Here is a 20,536-nt window from a genome sequence, read left to right as displayed (position 1 = left end):
TGTTAAAAAATGGATGTACTTAGGGCACGAATTGGCCAATTCGAGAGGGCCCAAAAGCCAGCGTCAAGGCGTACTTCCTTGTTGGGACCCTAAACCTTACATGCCTTTCCTGGGCTGAAAGCCTACAATTATAATGGCAGTCTTGGTCCAGCTCTAATTAAAAATGCCTTGAGCTCTCATGAATTTGTGCGCCAAGTACCTTCATTTTTAAACATGTTTTTTATAGCAATAACGCAGTTCCAATTTCATATATTAAATGTTTGCATATTATAGCATAGCATTTCAGTGTGCAGCTAAAATTTTATCTTGAATAACCCGTTTACAGTTAATCTGCACCTAAAATGCTGAATTAAGTCCGGCTGTACAAGAGCGTAGCACACAAAGATCTCTTTGGATTAATGGCTCTATGTGAGCAAATGTGGGCAAAAGGCAGCTAATACTATATGGCATCAGTTAGCCTGGTGTCTGCTAATCATCAATATGAAGCTTGGTCTATGAGGAGCTAGTGTACACAGGATAGTATTCTCAGTTTGACGTCATTCATGCAGTACACATCCCAACATTGAATGGTTCAGATTTGGAATTGTTACTTCAACAGTCTTATATGTTTTTAAATCCGCATTCTGGAATATGGATATATATCACTTCTGTGGCTTTACAGTTTCTTAAAACGAAAAAAAAAAATCTTGTCTATGATTTTTTTGGGAAAAAAATCAGGAAACCCTGGTGCGTGGATGAGTTGTGGCTGATGGGTTGACATGGGCAGCATTGCTTTGACAGCTCGGAATCATCATATCCTGCTTAGTAATACAGTAAATCTTCTTTAGATGGAAGACTATGCATATTTCTAGCTCACAGAAGTGTCTGTCACTTCTGATCTCACTGAACTCAGTTTTAGTATCAGCTCCAACTTCGACTATGAACCTGTATGGGTTGAAGAACCTTCATATCTGACTGGACTTGCCCTTAGTAAATCAGTATGGGATGAATACATGTGTCTATAACCACAGAATGATGGTGTTATGTATATAATTTATTATTTCTATGTTCTTGTTGTAATTTGCACATTGTAGATTTAGACTGAAAGCAGCAAAATTGCAAAGAAATACACATAGAAACAAGATCTAAAGAAACACATGTGAACCAAACCAGAATTTGTTAAACCTTCGATTCCTCAGAGTATTCCCCTTTTACTTTGATTACCACTTTAAAGTCCCTTGGCATTCTGTCATATAGCTTCATCAGGTAGTCGCCTAGAATGTCTTCTAATAAACAATTAAGCGTCATCAAGAGTACCTTTGTGGAATCACTGGCCTTCAGAAAGTGTTTGTGATCATCAAGTGTATTTTGCCAGTGTTGGTGCACAGTTCCACATAGTGCTGACCCCTATTGCACAACTAGTCTAAGCTATAATTTGTTAAGAACCACTCAACTAAGTACTAACTAGCTGAGCTGGTCTTTGGAGAAGCTGGACTATTCCCTTCAGATATGGTCCTTGGCTGGAACTTCAAAGTATATTTTCTCTGGAACGGGAAGCGACGATTCCTACTGCCTGCGATTTGGGGAGCATGAATCACCTGATAGACTCCCTTTAATGTATGCACCATAAAGTGCATGTTATAATTTATCTAATAAACCTGGTAATAAATTAGCATACATGCTCCACTGAGTTTTGATAAATAAAAGAAAAAGTGATACGCTCAGGCGATGTGAACACGTTCCGAATTTGAGGAGTTTTTTTTGTTTCTAACTCCATGCACCCCTTCTGCATTTTTCACCCACTCCTTGTTTTGGGTTATGAATAGTGAAGTAAAACCTCAGCAAATACTCAACATATGCATGTGGCCGAATACTGAATAGCATACAAAGCTATATATGAATTGCCCAAGGTCTTCTGCATTTGTGTGAGAATTGCCAAAGTGGTGACGTGTTTGTATTATACTATTCCTCTGATTGTTTCACTCCTGGTTTTAGCTTATAAGTACTGAAGTAAAAATCTCACCAAATACTCAATGTGTGCATGTGACATTAGAGCTTTTCAGCATTTGTCTCTTTGACTATTGTGGCTGTAAGTACATACTGCGAATTGTAGTTTTACAACCGTGTAAAGGGAAAAATTGGCGACAACTTCCTCATAGTAACTCTTGTAGAGATACAGACTGGGAAGTCTATGGCTATCGTGGTATGCTAGAATTTGTAATTTCACCACAGTGAGAAATGCTGAGAATAATTTTCTATTTGAGAGGAACATTTGGGCTGGTGGGGTAGGGCACAAACATCTGTAAACCTGCCTTTTGAGCTACGCATGACTCTCTTCACCGCACCATTTGAACTTACCCCTTCAAACACTTATGGTATCTGAATAAAGAAGTATTAATAGGTTTCTGAACTCTGATGTAATTGTTACCGTCTATTTACGGGATGAACCTAAAATGTCTGATAGATGTTGGTGGTATGTATTTTTGTGGAGAATGGAGGTCACCCATCCAGAGTGGAGTATGAATGGTAGGGTTCGCGCATGCCCTTGTTCTCTAAAGATGTACAATGCCGTTTATGATGAATATACCTTAAATGTCTGTGGTGAGAATACCCGTTAATCTCTGTCCACAGTTTATGTACAGAAAAAAAGCACCCTTAGGACATGTGTAGCTGATTTTTCTGCTGCAAAACCCTAGAGTTTGCTGCAAAAATTTGTACTGAAAATACTCATTGATGATTCAAATCTGCAAGAAAAAAATAAGTAGCATGTGCATAAGATTTCAGAAGTAGCATGTGAACAAGCATTTAGGGCTAAGCACCGATATATCTACGCCTTAAGTTTCTTGTCATATTTCTTCCCTTCTAGCTAGCACAGAGCCACAAGTTTTGAAGCGTCTGCTTTTGGCTTGCACAGTCCCTCAAGATTGATAAGATAATGCTCATTTACTGTAAAATCTTAAGGCAGAGATGGCCCGCTTCCAGTGAGGCGATACATAATCAAACACTGGGTACGGTGTAATAGAGGCTATCTCTCTAATAGCCGTCACTGAAGCTTAATCCATCATCATTAATTGTGATAAAAGCACTTAGACAAAATGTTCAGATGCAACCACAATCTGAATATTAAAAGTTTGCAATCTGTATAATTGGTGAGCTCAGTTATATCCTATGCCCTTTACTGAAGTTTGGATGGAACAGCTCTCGGCAGATGAAGGGGTTAAGCAGAATCCCTCTGGTAGACTGGCACAGAACGTTCTTTTAATTGCAGATGGGTTGCTGTGTATCCGTGTGACCTCTGTGCTGTGCGCTCCATGTGCGTGCAGCAAGAGTGGAAGGATGCACATTGTGAACAGACCATTTGCTTTTGATTGTTGATCCCTGTGTAATACTTTTCTGTCTTTCACACCTTGAAACAAGGCTTTCTGCATAATGATGATAGTTGAGCTGTTACATGTTTAGAAAAGTGAAGATTGCTTTTATTGCCATTCAGTAAATTGTGACATTGATACATAGAACAGATGGACACATTCATACCCAGTTACTAATCTTTTTTTATTTTTTACAGTTTTTTTTTTCTATACCAATAATACCCAATAAATGTCTGTTAGCATCATGTTAGGATTTTGCCCCAGATGCATTCATCAGATAGCCTTTACAGCGCCCACTGTTCACCTACATTTTAAAAAACCAAAACACAAAATATAACCTACTTCACCCCTTCAGGCCAGCCACGGCCAATTTCCGCTTTTCTCCTCGTCACGACAGCACCCACTGAGAGAGGGGATCTGCTCCTAGGAACAGGAAACCTACATAAATAAAAGGGGCGATCCCCCTCAGTTGGTTTCCTGTTCCTATGGGAACCTGCAAAAAGAAAAGAATACCTGGGCTGTGAGGCTACCTGTGTGGTGTCCTTGAGAACGGCAGCAACTGCAGAGCCAGAAGCTGCATCGGGGGAGTCCTGCTGGTCAGCTCCCCCCTCGTCTGGTGAAGGATGGCGTGAGGCCGGGGTCCGGGAGATGCCGCCCTGGCTCACGTGGGAGCACGGTGTGATGGGCACTCATCCGGAAGGCGCGGGGTGCGGGCATCGGCCGCCCGGCTCCTCCATTAGTCCAGGGTCTGCATGGTGCCGGGGAAGCCGGGCCGCGCATGTGCACTAGGTAGCAAGTGCTCCTGCCCCGGAAGTAGTTGGACAAGTAGTTGGAAGCTGGGGAGGCGCCAATGGATCTATAAAAAGATTATAGTGGGGCTGGGGCAGGATGCTAAGATGTCCTCCCCAGGAGACTCCGTAGCACACCCTCAGGAAGTGCAGGTGCACAATATAATGTGGCCAGGGTAGGTCACATGGGTGAATGCTGGGACTCGGTTGGTCCGTTGTGGAAGGTCCCGCTGGGAGATGTCTCCTTTCCTGACAGCACGTGAATGCTGGGTTGAATGGCTGCATGTGCCTGATGATTCCCTGGAGGGAATGGATTTCTGCAGCATGATGAAGGAACTATGAGGAAACCCTGACGTGGGTGAGATATCTGAGGCTGAAGAGCCTGTGTATGCATAACCTGTGTGACCACAGGGATTACAGAGCTGAACTCTGTCATGGACGTTATGCTGATTCTATGAACTGTATGTTACTGCTGTGGGTTTATGAGGCTGAATAAACCGCATGGAATATAATTGTTTTATGAATCCCCGTGTCGGATCTGGTGTTGTGGCGGCTAAGCGAGTATCCCCTACTTGAATAACAGCGCTACCTCACAGATGCTTATTATCATCTACCAATACATGCCCGGGTTCAAGAAATATCTGAGTGGCGGTCATCATGGAGGGTCATGTCAGTCATTTTCAGTTTACGGCAATGCCTTTCAGTCTATCCATGGCTCCTCGGGTCTTTGCCAAGTTGATGCTGGAGCTGATGGGTTATGTGCGGCTGAAAGACACATTGATGGTTCCATATTCAGATGATTTCCTGGTGGTAGGAAGGTCTGCCTCCCAATGTGAAGATCGACTTGCTGACACAATTTCATCCTGCAGGCTTTAGGTTGGATGATCAACTGGGTCAAGTCCAGACTGGTCCAGGTAACTCTTCAGTCCTTCTTGAGTCTACATCTAGATTCTGTAAGTCAGAGATGTCTCCTCCCAGAGTTAAAGATGTTGACAACAATGCATAAAGTGAGGGCGGCAATAGCCCTCAGATGTCTGAGAGACGCTATGTTCCTCCTGGGATCCTTTACATCCTGCATTCCGGTGGTTCAATGGGCCCAGTTTCATAGACAGCTGCAGTATGAGGTCCTTGAGGAGGAGGAGCGGCTACAAGGTCAGCTGGATGATAGAATAACATTGTCATTGGAGATAGTTAACTCCCTGTCATGGTGGCTGGATCAAGATCATCTCTCTAACGGAGTCCCGTGGTTGGTAAGACCCTTGAGGGTGGTTACCACGGATGCTAGTCCCTTTGGCTGGCTTATTTAGGTGATAGCTTAATCCAGGGACAGTGGTCCATAGAAGAAGTCAACAACTCCTCTAATTTAAGAGAATTGAAAGCTATTAGTCATGCATTACATGAATTTCTCCCACAGCTACACAGGTCTCACGTGAGAGTCATGTCGGACAATGCCACATTCGTCGCATATTTAAATCGACAAGGCGGAACACGATCAAGGACTCTGATGTCTATTACGAGAATCCTTCAACTGGCAGAATCCCATCTCTTGTCTCTAATATCAGGGGAGTGGAAAATTTCAGGGCGGACTTCCTCAGTCGTCATACCTTGCATCAAGGGGAATGGATGCTCCGTCATCACATCTTCAGAAAGATAGTGGACTTGTGGGGGCTTCCAGAAATAGACCTGTTCGCTACCAGAGCCAACAGAAAGGTCAGAAGGTTTGCCTCTCTGAACAGAGCAGACCGGCCAGAGATGGTCGATGCCCTCCACTCTCCTTGACCTTTCCATCTGGTGTATGCGTTTCTCCCAATGGTGATATTCCCGTTGCTCATCAGGAAGATCAGGGAGGAGAGAGCGAGCGTGATCCTCATCGCTCCTCTTTTGGCCCAAGAGGCCTTGGTTTTCGTGGCTCAGAGCCATGTCCATTTCTGATCCTTGGATCCTCCCATCAGATACAGACCTGCTATCTCAGGGCCCATTCCTTTATCCTCAGGTGAAGGGTTTACACTTGACGGCGTGGAGCTTGAGAGGCAGTTACTAAAGTTAAGGGGGTTCTCTAGTAACCTGATTGATGCCCTTCTGCAAAGTAGAAAAAAATCCACAACAAGAATTTATAGTAGGGTGTGGAGGAGGTTCCTTGAATTTCATACAGGGACCTTCTCTAATGAGGTGCCTATTACCGCCATTCTTGAATTCCTGCAGCGGGGTCAGGAGCTGGGTCTTTCAGTTAATACGCTAAAAGTTCAGATTTCACCTCTGGGAGCCCTGTATGGTCTCAATATTGCGGGGGATAGGTGGGTTGTACGATTTATCTCAGCGTGTGAACTTAACAACCCGGTACACATTACTCGATTACCCCCTTGGGGCTTAAACCTGGTCCTTGATGCCCTGACGGGGCCTCCGTTTGAACCTTTAGACTCAGCTTCATTAAAACACAGTTAGTTGCTTTAACGTCTGCTAGGAGAGTGAGTGACATTCAGGCTCTATCAATTAACCCTCCCTTCCTGTTAATATTTCAGGATAGGATAGTTTTGAAGCCAGACACTTCATATCTTCCTAAGGTGGCGGACAGATTTCATAGAAGTCAGAAGATCTTTCTTCCCTCCTTTTCTGATAATCCTTCTTCTCCGGAGGATGTGAGGAGAGCTGTCCTAAGTACATAGACAGAACTCGTCCCTGGAGGCAGAGCAGGGCTCTGTGTCCTTTCAGGGCCACAGGAAGAGGTCTGGAATCACGAAAAGCACCATGTCCCGATGGATCAGAGATGCAATCTGTCTGGTCTACTCAGCAAAAGGTTAAAGTCCTCCAGATGGGATAAAGGTACTTACCGGTAATACTCTTTTATGGAGTCCACGACAGCACCCACTCACTTCCCTCCCTTAGTATTATAATGTTGCACATAGTTCACTTGGGGGGTGATGATATATATGTACATGGCTGTATATATAGATGTGAATAATTAGGTAAGTGGAGATTTGTTGCTATGGCAAAGGACTAAAATTTGTTTGGCGGTTCCTCTCATTCTCTGTAATCCAACTGAGTGGGCGAGGGGGACCACCCCTTTTATTTCTGTAGGTTTCCTGTTCCTCGGGGCAGATCCCCTCTCTCAGTGGGTGCTGTCGTGGACTCCATAAAAGAGTATTACAGGTAAGTAATCCTGCTTTTTGTGTTTTCATTTTTTTCCTCCCCTTCTTCCCAGAGCAATAACTTTTTTACTTTTCTGCCCATATAGATTTACAAGGGCTTGGTTTTTGCAGGACGAGTTGTACCTTTGAATGACTCCATTCCTTTTTCCTTATAGTGTACTGGAAAATAGGAAAAAGATTACAAGTGGGGAGAAATTGTGAAAATAAAAAATGCAATTCTGACATTGTATTTTGGGAATTGCTTTTCTGGTGTACATTTTGTGGTAAAAATTACCTTGTAATATGATTCGCCTCATCAATATGGTTACGGTGATACCCAACAGGTCCAGTTTTTATTGCGGTATTTTATTTTTTGGGAGTTATGTCACCATTTTCTGAGACCCGTATCATTTTCATTTTCGGCTGATGGAGCTGTGCGACGGCTTATTTTTTGCTGGGTGAGGCGACATTTTTATTGATAGCAATTTGGGATATGTATGACATTTTGAGCACTTGTCAGCATTTTTTGTAAATTTGCAACAACAGCTAAAAAAACAAAAACAAAAACAACGTAGTTTTGACCTCCATGATTTTTTTTTCCGTTTATGGGGTTTACCGATTGGGTTAATTATTTTTTATTTTTTTTTAATTTCGATAGACCAGACTTTTCTAAACGCAGCGACACTTCATGTGTTTTTTTTTTCTTTTTATACATCACTTTATTTTAATGTGGAAAAGGGGGGGGGGTGACTTTAACTTTTTATAGATTTTTTTATTTTTTAAAACCTATATATATATAATTTTTTTTTCATTACTTGTTTGTCATTTTAGGTTACTTGAAGCTGTGGTTGTCCGATCGCTTGTGCTATATACAGCAATGCCACAGTGTCTCCTTTGAAAGAGCTCCAATGACAGTCACGGGGTCATCAGCTGACTCCCGACTGTTATTTTTCACCCATCGGCAACCCGTTAACACATTACGAGCACACTGATGGGCGTAGAGAGTGATGTGCACCCATGACGGCGCGTGCAAAATGCAGTTGTCAAAAATGCGACAGCGGCATTTAACAGGTTGACAATGCACCTGCGATTGTTAGCACAGCCTTCACCTGCAGAGTATGGTGCAAGCTCTCCCCAAGAACACGATCCATACACCCGCTTCCGACTTCCACCGTACATGTCTTGCGAATGTCGTGAAGGGGTTAAAGAGAATCTGTCAGTAGGTTTTTCCATTTAATTTGAGAGCAGCATAATGTAGGTGCTGAGAGCCTGATTCCAGTGATGTAACTTACTAGACCTTGTTTTGCTGTTTCAGTAAAATTAGTGTTTATATCAGAAAGGGACAGTGACGCCAGCACTGATAATGCGCTGGGCACCACATGTCATTCCACCGCACCAGAGCTCCGGGACAGAGAGTGCTGACACTGTTGGAATGGCGTTGTCATGGAAGGTGAATATAGGTTTTTTGTTTTTCTCTTGTTTGGGCCAAGAAGGGTTTGTACTAGTAGTGGGCAACCCCTTTAAGCTACAAAGTGTGTTTGTATAGCCTTGAACTGTGGCTGTATTCACAAACAGTATTTCTTTTGCCAATGCTGTTCTGTTGTAAATTGGACAGCACTTGCACTGAACATTGACCCGTTAAAGGGACTCTTGTCAGCACAGAATGAATGTTCAAACCAAGTACAGGCTCTCTTTGCACCCTTAGCATGGCCAAAAATTTAAGTGCACCTTCCCACCTGCTTGTTTTTCCTCTATCTACACCCCCTCTTCTTGTTGGACCGCTTTGGCTCCATAGAGCCAAAGAAGGGCAGATATAGAGGAAAAACAAGTAAGTGGAAAGGTGTACTTAATTGTTTGGCTATGCCACAGTGCACTGACTGCCTGTACTTTTTGTTTGAACAAACATCCTGTACTGACAGATTCCTTTTAAAGGGGTTGTCTGATCTTGAAGAACTCTGTCAGAGCAGAATGACTGTTCAAAAAAAGTACAGGAGCCTTGTGCAGCATAGCGGGACCAATCATTTATATGCACCCTCCCACCTGCTTGATTTCTATGTATATCTGCCCTTCTCAGGCTCCATGAAGCCAGAGCTGTCAATCAAAGAAGAGGGGAGGGGTGCAGATGGAGGGAAAACAAGCAGATGGGAAGGTATATTTAAATGTTTGGCCGATGCACCAAGGACCTGTACTTGGTTTGAACAGTCATCCTGTGCTGAAAGACTCCATTTAACTGGACAAGTCTGCAGTCATTCTATTTGACTGCAGACTTGTGAATCCTCACATTGCGCACACTGGTCGCTGTGAAGATTCTTCGGCGTTGGTCATTTGACCACAGCTTTATGATATGCATATTCCCGGCCACTTTCCGACTAGACTGTTTCTGGCCGTGCTCAATTGACTTCAGCATCTCCCACTCACACACCACCTCCTCACCTTGCCCACTATCTGTCCCGCAATGTTCAGTCCTAGGGCCCCTGTTCTTCTCCATTTACACCTTCGGCCTGGGAAAGCTCATAGAATCTCACGGCTTGCAGGATCACCTCTATGCTGATGACACACAGATCTACCTCGCTGGATCAGATATCACCTCCTTACTAACCAGAATCTCAAAATGTCTGTCTGTCTGTCTGCTATTTCATCTTTCTTCTCCATTAGATTTTTAAAACTTAATATGGACATAACAGAATTCATCATCTTTCTCCCATCTCACTCGACCCCCGCTCCCCAACGGACCTATCCATCGAAACTAATTGGCTGCTCACTCTCACCAGTCCCATAAACTCGCTGCCTTTGAGTAATCCTAGACTGTGATCTCACCTTCAAACTACATATCCAAGCCCTTTACTCTTCCTGCCGACTTCAACGCAAAAATATTTCCTGAATCCCATACATTCCTGTGACGGGAGTCACTATAGTAATAGTCCCTAAAATGGAGAGAATGACTACTATAACAGATAGTAATGTAATACTACTAACTGGATAAGTAAAGGGAGGTCAAACGATCCGAGGTCATGTCCAGGAAATGGTGCAGTACTAAGACTAAATCCAATTTGCGAGCCGGGGTCAGGAAAACCAGTAAGGCAATATAGCTTACAGGGAGCAGGCAAAAGAGAAGTCAAGTCACAAGCAAATGGTCTAAGACCAGGAAGGGAATAAAGTCAGGCGCAGAGCACAGAGTGATCAGACTTACACAGGCAACAGCAAGTGTACGATTGACACATAGTGAAGGAGCTAGCATGCTTATGTAGAAGACTAATCAAAGAAAGTGAACACAGATGATGCAGCACAAACCCAGCACAACCCCTACACAAAGTAACATATTATACAGGAACAGAGTGGAGATCGTGACAATTCCTCAACCAAGAATCTTCAAAAACCCTTGGCTATGCACTCATCATCTCCTGACTTTACTGCAATCTCCTGTTTTATGGCCTCCCTTCTAACAATCTCGCACCCCTCAAGTCTATTCTAAACACTGCTGCCAAACTAATCCACATATCCACCCACTATTCCTCGGCCTCTTCCGTCTGTCAGTCAAATCACTGGCTCCCCATTACCCAAAGACTCCAGTTCTAAACCCTAACACCATGGCATGCAAAGCCATCCACAACCTGTCTCCTTCACACATTTATGACCTAGTCTCTCGGTACATATCTACATGCAACCACCGATCTTCACAAGATCTCCTTCTCTACCCCCTCTTATCTCTTCTTCCCATAATCGCATACAAAGTTTCTACTGCGCATCCCCCCTACTCTGGAACTCTCTACCCCAACATTTCAGATTCTCGCCTATCATGGGAACCTTCAAAAGAAATGTGAAGACCTACCTCTTCCGATAAGCCTACAACCTGCATTAACCACTGATCAACCAAACCACTGCATGACCAGCTCTACCCTCACCTACTGTGTCCTCACCCATCTCTTGTAGATTGTGAGCCCTCTCCGGCAGGGTCCTCTCTCCTCCTGTACCAGTCGTGACCTCTATTGTTTAATATTACTGTACTTGTTTTTATTATGTATACTCCTTTTCACATGTAAAGCGCCGTGGAATAAATGGTGCTATAATAAATAATAGACTTGCAGTAAGCGAGGCCACACCCATCTAGTGAAAAATGTGTCTGGAAGTATGTATATCGCATACTTGCAGTCATTTTCTGCAAGCTCCCGGCACCGGAGAATTCTCACAGTGAGCAGTCTTGTGAATCCTCACATCGCACAGTCTGCAGTCACATAGAATGACTGCAGACTTGAAGGTTTAGACCAGACAATCCTTGTAATGACAATTTGGCCAATTTACATTTGAATTTTCACCTAGACAGTTGTTCTTTGCTGAGAAAACTGTAGAATGCATTCGCTTGGACCGATTCTCAGATGAGTGTCCGTAGCCACTGACGTGGTTCGGGAAATAAACACACTCTGATACAACAATTATTCATCTCCGATGTAAATCTTTAACACTGGTGAAACACATATAAGGTTTCTTTCACAATATTTTTTTGATCATAGCAAAAGTCAAGAACAAAATTTAACAATAAAATCTTGCAAACTAAAGATTTTGTGGTGCAGGTTATTCCATGCATGAAATGTTATTCCAGTGATCTGACGTTATTATAACTGTCACCAGGTAGGCAGCCTAGGATGTGCAAGGACTGCCCCCCAAACTACTGGCCTTGCTCTTGTCCTAATGCGGGTGTGCAGCACATCTGGTGGGATTGTGGAGTGCTCCTTTCTTTATAGGAAGCAATGAGTTCAGTATCGTCTAGCATTTGTAGATACAACATTTCATTAACAGCTAAACAAGCCTTGTTATTGTTCGATTTGGATTGATTTTCACTTTACGCACAAAACAGTGATTAACTACTGCATAATAGTCACGAGAATGAACATTGTCTACAAGGAAAGACGATTGCTCGGAATCTAAACAAAGTCGTAGAATTCTTACATACGCGTTTTACATTGCTCATCTGTATAAGGCACCATTCACGTGTCCATATTTGATCAGTATTTTGTATCCGCGTGTGTACACTAAAAAAAGGAGTGGAATTTGCAGAGAAAAACTATAATTGAAAGATTGACACTTGTTCGGTGTTTTGGAGACGCTCCTGGTTTTGGTATACAAATACTGATCAAAAGTACTGATGTGTGAATAAAGTCTAAAGTTTAAAGCCCTCCTAGTCTAAGCTCTTGGTTCCTACAGCAATAACCACTGTTGGTTTCTGATGTAAAGGGTGTTCCAAAATTGAAGGCTAGATATAGCCAACACATGACAACCTATTATCTCCACCCTCAAAATGGACTTTTTAACAGTACCACTATGGCCCAAGGAAAAACTAAATTGTTGTAGGAAAGGCACCATTTATGCAAACCTCATAAACATTGTTCACTCCATGAATGTATGTGCAGGTGAAATACCATAATAAAAACCTGAATATGCTGCAACATTGGTCCACACCATGTAAAATCAAGCATAAGGCAGCTATGTCCATTCTTCTCTAAGCTAGTAACTAGCGGGGGCGAAGAGGGCGCCATTGGGTACATACAGAGTGTTCCTAGCCGGTTGCTATAGCCTATGTAGAGAATGTTCTATCTGTTCATTCTAAGAATTACATTTTAAAGCGTATATAAATAACCAGCCCAAAATGCACTTTAAGGCCACTTTCAGACAATGCCTTTGAGAAGTGATTTTTTGTAAGCTTGGTAAAATCGCCAGTGTTTTTATCAATTCTTTTGAAAATTGCAGAAAAAATGCATCTGGATTGCATCTTGACAACCCTGCCTTAGCATTCATATTGGGAAGCCTTCACATGTAGCTTTCTATTATGCATTTGTTTCTGCATAAAAGTAGGCTATGGACAGAAAAGTGCAGCAGGAATTGCACTTATTTTTAATAAATTTTTGATACTCGTCTTCAATGTATTTCTTTTCTTCCAAGCCACCTTGATCTCAAAGGTAAAAACTGCAGTAGAAATGCTCAAAGAATAGACATGCTGCTTAAAATAAAATGCACTACAGGTCAAAAAACGCAAGAAAAAAAAATATTGCGAATGAGAATTTAGAAATCTCAATTATTTTGCAATTGCTGGAAAATGCTGTCTTTTTGCGGAACAAAATAAAAAAGTCGAAAACAAAAGCCTCATAACAGCCATGTGTGAACAAGCCCTAATATCTGGCATCATATTTGCAGTACTACTGCAAGAATACTCCCACTAATCAGTGTCCTGTTCACACAGCTTAGCTCATGAACATTTCAAGCAAGAGCTCACAATCTACTTTTTAGTTAGTCATTAGACAAGTATCACAAACTGAACTTAGGACCTTCTTTAAAATGTTTCCTATACAACATTTGTGTCACTCCCTTTAATCCAGTTTACTGAGAATTGTATGTGTTTTGTATATCTACCTGATCAATGACGACTTTTTAATAGAATGTTCTATTCATGACTAATTAATGAATACACAGGAAAGCCATCTGTTGCGGTGTTAGACTTTACGATCTGTGCTGTAGTGGCGTTCTGCGGCCGGGTAATCTGGGTGCCGAGTTTCTTCTCCATCACACAGTATGGCAGACATACGCTGCTGGTGTCCTATCTCTTACTATCTTGTGGCTGTGGGGAATCTCATAAAACAGAATTACTTGTGATGTGCCTATGAGAGGTGCCAACCGAAATCTTGTGCAGTGAACTATAAGCGATGTGCCTTCATGTCCTCCCAAGGGCCAGACCTAATAGTTGTCGGAGGTTTGCCGCGACAGACGCTCTGCAGGAAGAGCACTGCTATTTTTAATTGTCTGTGCAACTTTCCCCCCTTCTTGTCCCATGTTTGTCCTTTAGGTGAACTGTTCTTGTTTTATCGTAGTCCAATCAGTGCAGTACTCTAAGTGCCCGCAGCCCATTGCTCTCGCTTTCATGGGCCATTAGAAGTGGAATGGTAGTGAATGTTTTCAGGCTGAGAAACTGAATTTCTACAATGCACGCTGGCAAAAATGTCTCGCAGGTGAAGCCCTCAGATTGCATTGTGTAGTCAGTACTAGACCTGGGGCTGCTGTCCGGCATGATCCTCCACCTCCACCAGGAGCATGTCCTGAAATGTAGATACCTACACAGCGAACTGTGTAGTATGCCCCTCTGGCGGTCAGTGGGTACCGTCTCATTCAGTCTTGTAGCGTGAAGTTATGACAGTAGCACACCTGTCCGCGCGCCTTGGTTTTCGATTTTGGTTAACTCAAATATTCCTGCGTTTTGTTTTTACAGCAGCGATGGAAATGAATGAAAGCTCGCGGTGGACTGAAGAGGAAATGGAAACCGCTAAGAAAGGTAAGAGTACTTCTTTTGTGGTGGATACAGGGTTTCTACCTTCTGTAGCTCTTGCCCTTCCTGGCATCTTACTGAAGATATTGTGCTGCTTGTGTAGGCTGTTCCTGAGTTAAATCCAAAGTTTGAGGCCTTGTTCATCGCAAAAGATCCAATATTAAAACATGCTATCTTGTGTGTCTCTTACTGGTTCAAGTTGTGTATGTCTACAGCGTCCACGTCATGAACAGTACCGTAACTTACATGTATGTCTAAAGCATCCGCGTCACTGTCAGTGATGGAGATGCTTTAGACATGCAGTTACCTTGAGACTTCTAGTGATGCACAAGCTTTAGACATACAGGTCACCTTTGCGACTGTTAGTAATGTGGACTCTTTAGACATAAAAGAAATTTACGACACTTAGTGACACGGATGCTTTAGACATACAGGTAACTTATGAGACTGTTGGTGACCAAGATGCTTCAGAAAAAATAAATCAAATGCTAACACTGGAGAGACAAAAAAGCGCATATAGGGTCTTATCTGATAACAAAGTGGTATAAGATATTATAGGTACGCTCACCTGATAGGGTTGTGACAGTCACAACTCCTGTAGAAGCATGTAAGGGCTGCAGCAGGACCACTAATGGGATAAAATGCAATAAAGGAGTAATACAGTGGTTCAGAGTCTGCGCTGCCCAAGGTTCAAAGATACGATCACACACAATGGTGAAGCATGAATGCGGTTTATTGTCAACGTGTTTCAAAGTTTACAAGCCTTCATCTGGACCAAACCACAATGATCATTGATTGTCCTTCATGTGTGATCCTATCTTTAATCCTTGGGCAATGCAGACACTGAACCACCATATTCTTCATTCATTGCTGATGCTTTAGACAAACAGTCTCATAAGTTATCGGTATGTCTAAAGCGTCCACCTCATGAACGGTCTGATAAGTCACCTGTATGGCTATCGTGTCCACGTCACTAACCGAATCATAGCCGTGAGATATTCTTCAGGTACATTTCACGCCTCTCACCTCCGAGAATTAGGTCATTGGCTCGTGAATTGTTGATTATTGTAATTACAGTGTGAACGGCGCTTTTACCAGGTGTTATAGCTGGACATTTCCACTGCTACAGAGCGGCTTTGTTCCGGTGATACTCAGAAATTGAAGGCTAGCGCTATCTTTTCAATACCGATTCCTTTCTTTCAATGTGAGGAGTGTCATTAACAGATCAAGGTTGGACTGTGTGTTTTTTCCGCTCACAATACAGCAGAACACAAAGCCATTCACTGGCAGTTTCAAGGTTGCTTTACGGCGGAAATGTGTTTGTGAGCCCAGTTTTACAGAGGCACCGTTCGTCTTCTGTGGATCTCGCTCTAAATAATGGATGACTCTACCAAATTTGTCTTGTCTGCATTGGTTTCAGGAAATCCATGCATGCCTTGAAACTGAATATTTCATGAGAATTTCAAATGTAACACCAAGCAGAGCTGAGGACTGTAACTGATCTTCCTCCCACGCTCGGAAAGTATGGAGCGCTTTTATGCTTTACCATATGTTGCTTACATTTAGTCCGATGGCAAGGGTTAATGCTTCCTGGCGCTCAGGTGTCAGCACAGATAGGTTCTGAATGATGATGTTAGCGAGCGACGGAGCTGGCAAGCAAGGCGGCATTGATTTCATAAGTCGTACACAGGCAGGGGTGTTGGAATTTGTGCATGGCCAGGTAATATTATGGCAGTACGTGTTACCTGCAATCTTTCTTTTTTTGTTTTTAGCTCGTTTTAATTCTGTTTTATTTTCTCATTATTTAATTGACTACACTGAATATATTATTTCCTTCCTTCTGTGATGTCTAGTCATAAGCTAATATCTGGCCAGCTTGTAATGGGCTGTGACGTACTGTGGGTATGCTGTTTGCGGTCTGCATGGACACATGCTTCAGTTATATCATACTGCTATGATGGAATTGGTAAAGGGAGCAGTTATCCTTATCATATTTACCAACAATTGCAATATTCCATATACAGGTCAGGTCTTTTAGAAAACACATTTATAATTTGAATGTTTAAAGAGGACCTGTCACTTGTGATAAATATGTAATATTCTTACCTGTTTTAAATGCTGCCATTTCCCTGAATGTAATTTTATTTTCCTGCCCGTTAGGGCTCGTACATGCGACTGTATTTTCCGTCCGATTGTTGTCCATCAAAGAAACTGACAGCACACGGACCAATGTTATTCAATGGGGCAGTGCAGAGGAGCGATTTTTTTTTTCACTAACTGAATCTGCGCGTGAAAAAAAAAATAAATCACATCCCGCACTAATTTCTTAGGTAATTTGGATGAATCTCGCCCATTCAAGTCTCTTAGAAAAACGGATGCCATACTTAGACACAGTATCGCGTACGTTTTTTGCGGCTACACTGCAATTCTGTAACATAGGAAACTAACGGTTAATAGCGGCTGTGAGAATGACACGAATGACAAGTGAGAAATAAATCTAATTACTTTTCTTGAATCCTATTACTTTTCTGGGTGAAGCTGGGTGATTTCTTTATACTTTCCTACCCTTAAAGAGATATGGCACTGTCCTCCATTGTGTGCCCTGTATGCAAATCTAGTCTTGTTCGCCAAGAGGACATGATCTTCCACTCTTCTTTTGGTGTCTTCTTGAAGATCACACCCTCTTGGCTAACAGGATGGAAGTAGAAAGGTATGATATCTTTAGATCTGATAAGGACAGAAAGGAAAAACAACAATGCTAGATTTGGAAGAAGTTAATTTAGACCAGGTAAAAAGTGAGAGGTCTTCTTTAGAAGCTTACCACAATGTAGTTAATACTTTGTAAATTCCTTACGAACGAGCTTGTCTTTTGTACCGGAGACCCTCTGGCTGTTGCTAGAAATGTGCTAATCCCATTAAAGGAACACTAGACATAGTAATATTTAAGTTAAATTCCTGACTGTTAGTTTGTCTGCAGCATTTTTGTATGATCCTGCAAGACTCTTGTAGAAGACAGGAGTTATCAGGCTGAATTTTTCCTTATTTAGCTGGTGGCCTGGCCAACAGAAGCCCTGCCCATTTAGCAGGAGCCTCCCCCTCTCCATAGACTGGGGGGAGGCTCCTGGTGCAGCTGCAGCTAGTTGTGTTACAGCCACACACCGGACAGTGAGGAGGAGGAGAGCCATGACTGATCTTCTCAGACACAGAATTTTTCTGTACATATTTCTGTTTTACTTTTAATATAAAGTGAATAACAATAGGGGGTGCACAGCACATACTACAAGTAATAGGATTGCCCTTAGAAAGACCTTTTTTTTTACTGGTGCTCTGGAGCTTAAGGTAACGACTGCCGGCCTTTTTTGGGTGACAGCAGAAATAACTGCTGTTTCAGGGTACAGAATTGGATTTGGTGGACAACTACTTTTAAAAATATTCAGATATCAGAAGAACACAAGTGTTTGTTAATTGGATTTCTTGAAAACATTTCCTATCTTGAAGATCTCGCCCAATGTACAAAATCTGTGTGCTGCACTCCGCCAATATAAAAGGAGAGTATCTATCTAAAATCACAGTGACTTAAAGGGACTGTCGGCACAGAATGACTGTTCAAAATAAGTACAGGCGCTCAGTGCATCCATGGCATCATGCAACATGGTGTAACCAGACTTTTAATTACCCCTTCCTACCTGCTTGTTTTTGCTCTATCTTCACTCCCCTCTTCTTTGATTGACAGTTCTGGCTTTATAGAGCCAGAGAAGGGTTGAAATAGAAAACATGCAGGTGGGAAGGTGTACTTATTATGCTATCATATTCCACATTACATAGATTATAATTGCTGTACCCATTGGGGCTCACAATCTAAATTCCCTATCAGTATGTCTTTGGAGTGTGGGAGAAACCGGAGAACCTGGAGGAAACCCACACAAACACAGGGAGAACATACAGACTCCTTGCAGATGTTGTCCTTGGTGGGATTTGAGCCCAGGACCCCAGGGCTGCAAGGCTGCAGTGCTAACCACTGAGCCAACGTACTGGCCCTTAAATATTTGGCAATGCCATGGTGCCCCAAAAGCCTGTGCTTAGGCTACTTTCACACTAGCGTTTTTTTGCGTTGCGCTGCGTGCGCAGTCCAAACGCATACAAAAAGCGCATCAAGCGTTTTGCATGCGTTTGCTTATTTTATGCGCATGCATTTTAACCAGTTTGTAGCCATATTGACTCTTAAAACGCATGCGATTTCAAACACTGACATGCACATGACCATGCGCACGTCTGCTTTCCCATAGGCTGTAATGTGTTATTTTGTCGCATTACGTACGCACGCGTGCGCATGCGTTTTTTTGAGACAGGTCGGACGGACCAAAAATGCAACAGGTTGCGTCCGGCGCGCCTGGGCGCACACCACAAAAAACGCATGCACACGAAAACGCATACGAACGCGTGCAAACGCTAGACCATGCGCACGTCTGCGTTCCCATAGGCTGTAATGTGTTATTTTGTCGCATTAGGTACGCACGCGTGCGCATGCGTTTTTTTGAGACAGGTCGGACGGGCCAAAAATGCAACAGGTTGCGTCCGTGGCGCCTGGGCGCACAACACAAAAACCGCATGCTCACGAAAACGCATACGAACGCGTGCAAACGCTAGACCATGCGCCCCCATGTTAAAGATGGGGGATCAGGACGCATGCGCATGTACGCACACGATGTGCTGCGTTAAACGCTAGTGTGAAACCAACCTTAGTTTGAACAGTCATTCCGAGCTGACAATGTCCCTTTTAATGGATTAAAAACCATTGCTTATGCATGGTTTGGGAGATCCCCACCCCTCTCTTGTGTGGCATGCACATAAAAAGCTATCTAACACCACGTGCCCACATCAGGAAGCGCCTGTCTGAATCCTGCTCATTTAGACACTGTTCACATGTTCAAGTTTTAAATACATTAGATAGGGACTGCTCCGTTAAGGGTTACCGTGACGAGGTGGAGTAGCTTGGTATACATTTGTTGCAAAAAACGTATCGACTAAATACCCTGTATTTGTTATCATCTTTCTACTAGCACTAGCTGACTACTGTTATATTTTTTACTACAGAGTATTTTGCACGTTTGTCATTCTGTGCTTTCTTTTTGTGTTAATGTCCCTTTAATGTAGGTAAATGCTGTATTGGCTAATTGAAAATGTGTTTCAATTTTATCATATTCTCTCCGTAAATTGTGAAAGAGTCTGCACTCTTACTATTCCCAGAGTAGAACAACATTGCCCCAAATAGAAACTTGTCTTCTGTTATGTGATGTTCTCGAGAGCAGATGAGTAACACGGCACCTCCAAGAACACGGCAGTCTGCTGAAGGGATCATAGTATAGACAAACACCCTCAGAAAACTCAGAGGAAAATGCTGCTGGCTTATAAAAGATCACAAAGAATACTATTCTAGGTAGAGATCCATCCTGACTCCCTTGTCTAGAAGGCCTTTATCCCATACCTGCATTTCTACAGTTTAAAGGGAACCTGTCTGAGTCATGTTGCCAGAAACCACAGGCGGCATGAATTGGAGCGTGGCTGAACCATTGCTGCAAGGTATATTTTTCTCCAAACCTCTCTGGCGTTTCAGAGAAAATATACCATAGCTTGAAGAGCTAGTCATGGACTATCGGCAGAAATGAGACTAGTCCTTAGCCGCCACCCGCCAGCTTCTCCCCACACCGCCTGCGGTAATTGATTACTATCTCCTATGTGTGTACATATAGGGAGAGACATGTCAATCACCAGGAGTGGTGCTAGGAATAAAACGGCTAGGTCTGGTGCTGGTCTAGTCTCCTCTCTGCCTATCGTACCTTGCCGGCTCTTCAAATTTCAGTGTTTCAGAGAAATCTATCCCTGGCTGCAATTTTACAGCCAGGCTCTGATTCATGCGGCCTGTGATTTGGGTAGCATGATTCAGCTGACAGATTCTCTTTAATGACA

At 42.8% G+C, this 20,536-nt stretch overlaps 1 protein-coding gene across 15 annotated transcripts in view; it reads left to right on the top strand.

Annotated features, from left to right (window-relative positions):
- Positions 1-20,536, top strand: part of NCOR2 (nuclear receptor corepressor 2) — a 545,344-nt gene that overhangs the window by 378,191 nt on the left and 146,617 nt on the right. For 14 of the 15 annotated variants that reach the window (XM_073586135.1, XM_073586128.1, XM_073586134.1 and 11 more), the window contains exon 17: positions 14,513-14,575. In XM_073586135.1, coding sequence (XP_073442236.1) covers positions 14,513-14,575 — 63 coding nt within the window. The remainder of the gene's footprint in view (positions 1-14,512; positions 14,576-20,536) is intronic. The other variant, XM_073586123.1, reaches the window with a different exon arrangement.

This window comes from Dendrobates tinctorius, unplaced genomic scaffold (genome assembly GCF_039654945.1).
Source record: "Dendrobates tinctorius isolate UK_male_01 unplaced genomic scaffold, ASM3965494v1 ptg000090l, whole genome shotgun sequence".
In the NCBI taxonomy this organism is placed as follows: Eukaryota; Metazoa; Chordata; class Amphibia; order Anura; family Dendrobatidae; genus Dendrobates; species Dendrobates tinctorius.
The sequence above is the reverse complement of the archived record's forward strand: the minus strand, read 5'-3'. Positions and strand labels throughout refer to the sequence as shown.